The sequence below is a fragment of the Petaurus breviceps genome, unplaced genomic scaffold (genome assembly GCF_028583685.1).
Source record: "Petaurus breviceps papuanus isolate PSGF00001 unplaced genomic scaffold, PetGlider_PUasm1.0 419, whole genome shotgun sequence".
Lineage (NCBI taxonomy): Eukaryota > Metazoa > Chordata > Mammalia > Diprotodontia > Petauridae > Petaurus > Petaurus breviceps.
Window position 1 is genome coordinate 1,794,540 of NW_027186324.1, and position 6,901 is coordinate 1,801,440.

At 33.8% G+C, this 6,901-nt stretch overlaps 1 protein-coding gene across 10 annotated transcripts in view; it reads right to left on the reverse strand.

The window, feature by feature from the left end:
- The window catches only part of ROBO2 (roundabout guidance receptor 2), an 800,464-nt gene that overhangs the window by 112,652 nt on the left and 680,911 nt on the right, over positions 1-6,901 (reverse strand). For all 10 annotated transcript variants that reach the window (XM_069100506.1, XM_069100507.1, XM_069100511.1 and 7 more), the window contains exons 12-14: positions 5,958-6,120; positions 3,880-4,046; positions 1,477-1,598 (exon numbers count right to left, since the gene is read on the reverse strand). In XM_069100506.1, coding sequence (XP_068956607.1) covers positions 1,477-1,598; positions 3,880-4,046; positions 5,958-6,120 — 452 coding nt within the window. The remainder of the gene's footprint in view (positions 1-1,476; positions 1,599-3,879; positions 4,047-5,957; positions 6,121-6,901) is intronic.

Here is a 6,901-nt window from a genome sequence, read left to right on the forward strand (position 1 = left end):
TTTCATGGTTTTCAGCCATATTAGGCCCACTGAAAGAACATTTAAAAGCAAAGGCCTTGGTTTCAGGAAGAAGCCTGTGGTCACTGGACTGAACAATTTTCCATTTGTAGTACAGTCTACTTTCCTTTTCTATTCAATTCTGGGGTCAGTTCATTGTCAACGTGTAGTATGTGTCAAATATTTATATACTGATGGACCAGATCTGAGCTGTCTTGGAAGTTTCTGAAGTTCTTACCTCTGAACTTCATATTCTCTACATCACTGTCAAACACCTTTGGAAAACTTATATAGCCTTGGTTTTTGTCTCACTAATAAACAGATGGCTACTGAACAAAGTTATGTCTGTTATTCTAACTTTAAAATAATCTTGCATGACTCTGAGGTACATATATATCATGTTGGAAGAAAGTCTTATAGGCAGGATTTTACACAAATTAAAAATTGTTCTTAAAATAATCAGAAACCAATCTGCAGAGTGGGAATTTGGTATGCATTCTATACCTTTCAGTCAATTATGAAACTATGGAGGAGGAATCAAAGAACAGTTTGTAGAAACCTGTTTCTTCATACCTTTAACAAGAATACTCAACAAGGATGTGTAGATTATTCTCATAAAAATTTTATAGTTATCAGGAAATAGATAAATGAATAAGCAGTAACTATTGTTTTCTCTTTCTTTTTTTTAGGAGTACAAAAGGTAGTAGAGTGACATAAGGCTTGGAAAGCACAAAACTTTTCCTGGTGTTTAAATCATACAGCATCTTGTAAAATCAGTACTCAAAAATATTTTGGACAAAGTGCATTGGGACAGCTAGATGACACAGTGGATAAAATGCTGGTCCACAAGTCAGGAAAACCCAAGTTCACATCCAGCCTCAGACACATACTAGCTGTATTATCCTGGGCTTAACCCCGTTTCCCCAGTTTCCTCATCTGTAAAATGAGTTGTAGAAGGAAGTATCTTTGGCAAAGTATCTTTGTCAAGAAAACTCCAAAAGCGGTCATGAAGAATCGGACACAACTGAAACAATTAAATAATAACAAAATAGTAACAACTTGTAAAAGAATACTTGCTTGGCATTAGCTTTGTCAGAAGCCATTGCATATTCTCTTGTTAAGTTATTTTGGTAGAGTTTTTTGTTGTTGTGTTGCTGTCATTATAACTACTAGATCAGAAAAGCATTTTTTCTACTTTAAAAAAATTACAGATATATTTTGTTTTGAATTCACATATAAGGAAACAAAAAGATGGATATTTTCTTATCATAATTATAATTCCAAGAAACTGAAACATATTGGGCAAAACATACATTGGTTTCAAAATAACATTTTCCCATCAAAATTAATATTTTTGTTCCATTTGCATACTTTTTCTTTTATATATTAAAATAACTTATCTTTTATGTGGTGCATCAATTAAATCAAGACAAGGAATACAACAAAGAAATATTATTTATGTATTTACAAATAACTTACTGTCCATGTGACTTGAACTGTGGTTGGAGTCAAAACAACAGGGTTATGAAGACGTACGATGACATCCCCTAGTTCTTTCTGCACTTGCCTGTGATCTACTCCTTGAGCTGGTGGGCTTATATCTGTTGGAACACAATCATTCCAAAAGAGCATTTTTTTGTTTTACAGTAACTTATGTAATCAGTTTTACAGCACTATATTAGTATAAGGATATGGATAGCCTTATAAAATGGATCATTAAATAATTAAATAAGTATCTCTTCACATAATGTTATGCTGAAGAAGTCACCCTCACCTTCATCATAAGGTTGTTTTCACATGTTCTAAGCAGGGCCTATTCAGAATATTTTTTTAATAATAAACAGGATATCAACTAAAATATTTTGTTATAATATTTATTTCATAATAGTAGAGAGAGTTTGCTTATTGAGAAGTCATTTCCACTCTAATATAGCACCTTTGTGGATAAGCTGTTCCCTATTAATAAATACAGCACTTTGGAAAAGTAAACAAATTCCTTCAGGCAACCACTTGATGTTCGCCTAGCACAACTAATGATTTTCTTTATTTCTCTAGCAATGTTTTGCCCAGAAATTCAAAATAGTGGTGACTATGATGAAAAATGCCAACAAACAACAGGAAGGGAGAAGATGGCTGACCTGAGTTTATGGGTCTATCTATTTCTGTGTATGTGTTATGTGTGTGTGTTTGTACTTGCACGTGTGTGTATGTGTGTGTACTATTAGAGATTTGTTTAAAGTATATTTATTTTGTAGCTTTCCTATATCAAAACAAACAAGATCAAAATAACTTTTGATGGCTCTGTTTTAATTTTTTTCACTGAAAAGTCATTCTTGTGTAATAGGCTTTGGTAAATAGCAAAGCTGATGCAGGACTTGAAAAATGCTTCTGAATTGCATTTAATAACATAATCTAAAATTTCCAACCATCCATGATCCATACTGATGTGATCTATATTATATAATCTACAGAACTGCCATGTTTTCTACTCAAGTAAATTAAATACCTTAATGCACTGAAACTGTTAAAGTTGCAATTTTAATTTCTTATCTTACATTTCAAGTTCAGTGATTTAATTTACTCCTTCAATACAGAAAGATGGAACTGGATTTGCATCCTTGTAAAGATGAAATATTGCCATTATTTACATCTTCAAATTCCTCGTTGTGCTTTTTCTACCTAGGCAGGCTCTTAATCATAGAAAATTAATCACATGACTTCAGTGAACAATAGCAAAATGACTTTTCCCTCCTTCTTTGACTGTCATGTCAGTAACTTTAAAAAGTCATAGGACGATTTTATTTCACTTGAATACTTTAAGGAACCATTCCCCATTGTAATAGCTGAAACACACTATAATTATAATAATATTTTATGCCTTTGTGGTGCTTTTCAGAGCATAAAAATTTTTGCATTTTATTCTGTTAAAAAGAAACTTTTACAAATAGAAAATTAACCCCTTTTTAACAGCTCTGTTTGATGTATGCAATAAAAAGGGTTTAAGCTCATCTTTATATTACATAATTGTATTCCCTTTTGTGGCTAGTGGGGACTAATTCAGTATAAACATGAAAATGTGGCATAAAAATATGGGCAAAATTTTGACACCTGGACTGTAAGCTTCTCAGCAAAGGAAAAACCCTAAGCGAAAATGGAAGAGAACCCATTATCATAACCTTTTGTAACAAAAAGCTCCCTTTCTTCCACTATATATAAGTGGTTTCAGCAATGTTTCATCTTATACTCAGCTTATCTTCTCACATTTGACTCTCCCTCACACACATCCCACTGCCAGTAGAAAGGGTATGTAATTTTACGACTCTGTGGCTTCCCTCACCATCCCTGTGACTTTTCGGACAAAAGCACTCCTCTCTGGCTATCATTCCCTTATAGGCGTAGTTTCCACCATTAGAACATATGATCCTGGTGGGGAGGGACTTTCCCCACTATTATGTTGGTATCCTCAGCACATAGCATTTAAGGTTGGCATGTAGTAAGTTGCTCATAAGTGCTTTTCCATTCATTATCTGGACAACTTTAGGGATAAAAATTTCCTTTATTATAATCATGAACAAATGGGGGGTATATAATGCATGTCATAAAAACCTCCTCTACCCTTTATCTTAAGTGTCCTGATGTCTTTATCTTTGGCTTCACTTTTTTTTATGAAATCCTGTTCAAAGAATGTCAAGTGGAACTTTATGAAACTAGACCTCTAGGACTGAGAGGCAAAATGCCAGAGTGAATGGGATGTTTCTTAATCACAGAGTCAAACCTAATGAATAAATATGAACAATCATCATGAGATAGGCATTTATCCCTGGTGCACAGTTAACTGTGCTCGTGAACCCACACTACATTTGTCTGCATTCCCCAACTTACCTTGTGTGCGCACAGGGTCGGACACGGGGCTGGGGTCACTAAGGCCCTGAGGGTTGATAGCCCTCACCATGAACAAGTAGATGGTATTGGGCCGCAGTCCTCTTACAGTGTACAGTGTTGTCTTCACGTGATTCGCCACAGTTTGCCAGCTATTGCTCACTGATTGGCTGAAATGAGATTGAAGATTTACAATTCAAGCATGGGGAAAAAAGGCACGAAGAATGGGGTTGGATTTCAATGACAAAGTTTAATGGTTGGAAATTAAAACAAAGTGGGACAAATAATAAGACACAAAACACTTGAGTTTTCAGCTCAGTAAATGAAACAGTCTGATGAATTCAGATAATTCCACAACAAAGCAGAGCCCACCTAACAAAAGTGCCATGCACAAAAAAATTAAACTCAGCCCAAGAGATGGGATAGCCTTTGCTAAATGCACTGCAGCCACTAAATGAACACCTGTAAAAGGAAAGGGGTGGGGGTGGGGACCAAGAATCACAACATCAAATCTGAACAAGAAATATGATCCTCTGAAATATATGCAAATATATGTGTGTATTATATATATATATATACATATATACCTTGGAAAGAATTAACCTGTAGAAAGAATAAATGGACTACAGAGTAAATTATGCCAACACATTTTCCTGTTACAAGATGTGTTCTCTTTGCATCAAATCCACATGCAACATTACAACAGAGCCTTCTAAAACTACACATCTGTAAAAGAAGAAAGGGAGCGTGGAGTAAATATTGCTTTCTATGCTTACATCTTAATAAAATTGTACATTACACAGTATATTGTGATCTCTCTGAATGATGAAATAGCTTTAAATTTAAATTTAAGAGCCATCTCACAACAGTCACAGTATGTCATTTTAACACTTTATCTATGGTTAAAAAGTTCTTCTAATAAGGATGAGGAGACAATCTGTTTTGTTTTAAATAACTTCCAAGTGTTTATTTTTCAAGAACTGGCATATCAGAATATAAAAATTACCAAAAAACAATTACTATTTTTCAAAAGCACTTTAACTATCTATTGCTAAAGAAAAGCAAATAAATGAAATAGAGAAACAAAATTATATTTAGCAAAATTTATAAAATTCTAGGCTTATTCAACTTGCATTTTATATTTCATAATCACATAAAATAAACATTTGAGATAATAAAAATTATTTATTTTCTAGTTTGTCTTAGAAGACACTCAAATCAATACATATTTGCATTTATACATAGACTTATCTCTCACCCTATATGCAGATATAGAATATAAACATAAATTCTGAACTTTTAAAACATTTTATCTATTCCCCAAAAGCATATATAATGTAACTATCTTTTAAAAATTTTCTCTCGGCATTTTACAAATATATGCATTTTGAATATATACATTTCAAATATTTTAATTTTTAGTTTACTATCTACTTATAAAGAAAAGAGATTTCACCATAATCTGTTCATATATATACTGCATATAAATATACATGTATGCGCATATATCTATTTTATCTATCTATCATGTACATATGTATCTATGTATCTATGTATCTATCTATGTATCTATCTATGTATCTATCTATTCTAATCTATCTATCTATCTTTCTGTCTATCTATCTATCTATCTATCATCTATCTATCTATCTATCTATCTATCTATCTATCTATCCATCTATCTATCTATCTATCTATCTATTCTAATCTATCTATCTTTCCATCTAGAAGTTGCCTGAGCTTCAGTTATTCTCTCCCAATTAACTGGTGATCAGGAAAAAGAAGAAAAGAACAATTGTGTTGTTGGGCAGTCAACTATATCCTTGCAAACCTGTAGGCACAGGTAAATGCTAATTTTAATTTCTGATTCATAAACAACTTGCTAATGGAAACAAAAACAAAGTCTCATCTTTGACTTTTACATCATCAGAAATAAGGTCCCTAAATGAGTTGGTTAAGTTGTCATTTTCCCCATAGCATCACTATTATGCCTCTAATATATCCTAAGAATATATACTACAGTTCTTAGTACTTAAAAGTTTAAAAAAGGAAGACATTAAGAATAAATATTGTCCACATACCTAAAGGCCTCAATGATATATGCACTAGCTGGTAGGCTTCCAGGGCTGCCTGGTTGCCAGGACAAGGTGACACTGTTCTTACTGACATCAGTGACCTGAGGTTTGGAAGGTGATCCAGGCAGATCATTTAAATCATAATTTTTACTGATTGTTGCTCCAGATTCTGTAGGGGGTTAAATATAAAATAGTCAACTTTCACGGCATATTAGACAGTGTTAAAGATATCAGTTTACCCTCCCCACTCTTATACCTTACTTATGTCACTCTGCTTTACCCCTAACCTAAAATGTATTTTACACAGTAGTCAAACTACATTGTGTGCCACCCCCTACACACATTCCATGCATTCCTACCTCCATGCCTTTGCTCACACCACAACCTCAGCTTGACTTCTAAGACCTTTACTCAAATGTTAACTCCTCCATGAAGCATGTTCTGTTCGCTGAAGTGGGAAATGATCTTTTCTTCCTCTGAACTCTGTACTTCTCATCATACTCTTAGGATGATAGGACATGTTGGATGGTATTTCAGAGGGCATCTACCCTAAACCTTCCATTTTGCAGATGAGGTATTTGACGTACAGGTAGAAAAAATGAGAGGTGGCATTTTAACCCAGGTCCTCAGGCAAGGGCTCTTTCTGTGTACCATGCTATCACTTATGTTCTTTTTTTTACCAAAATTATTTGTTTCATATCCTCCCACCCATCCCCATTAGAGTGTAAGCTCATGGAGGGTAGGGATAATATCCTTAAGGAAAATAAATGCAATTGCTATTAACAAAAACAAGCAGTTATATACAAGTTGTAATTATTTTAATTAACACAAACCTAAACCTTTAACAAGAAAGAAAGAAATAGAAATTGTGTGTGGGTGTTTTTCCATCTTAGGCTGCCACCTTTGGCACATTTCCCTCCCTCTCTCCCTCCCTCTTTCCTTCCTTCCTT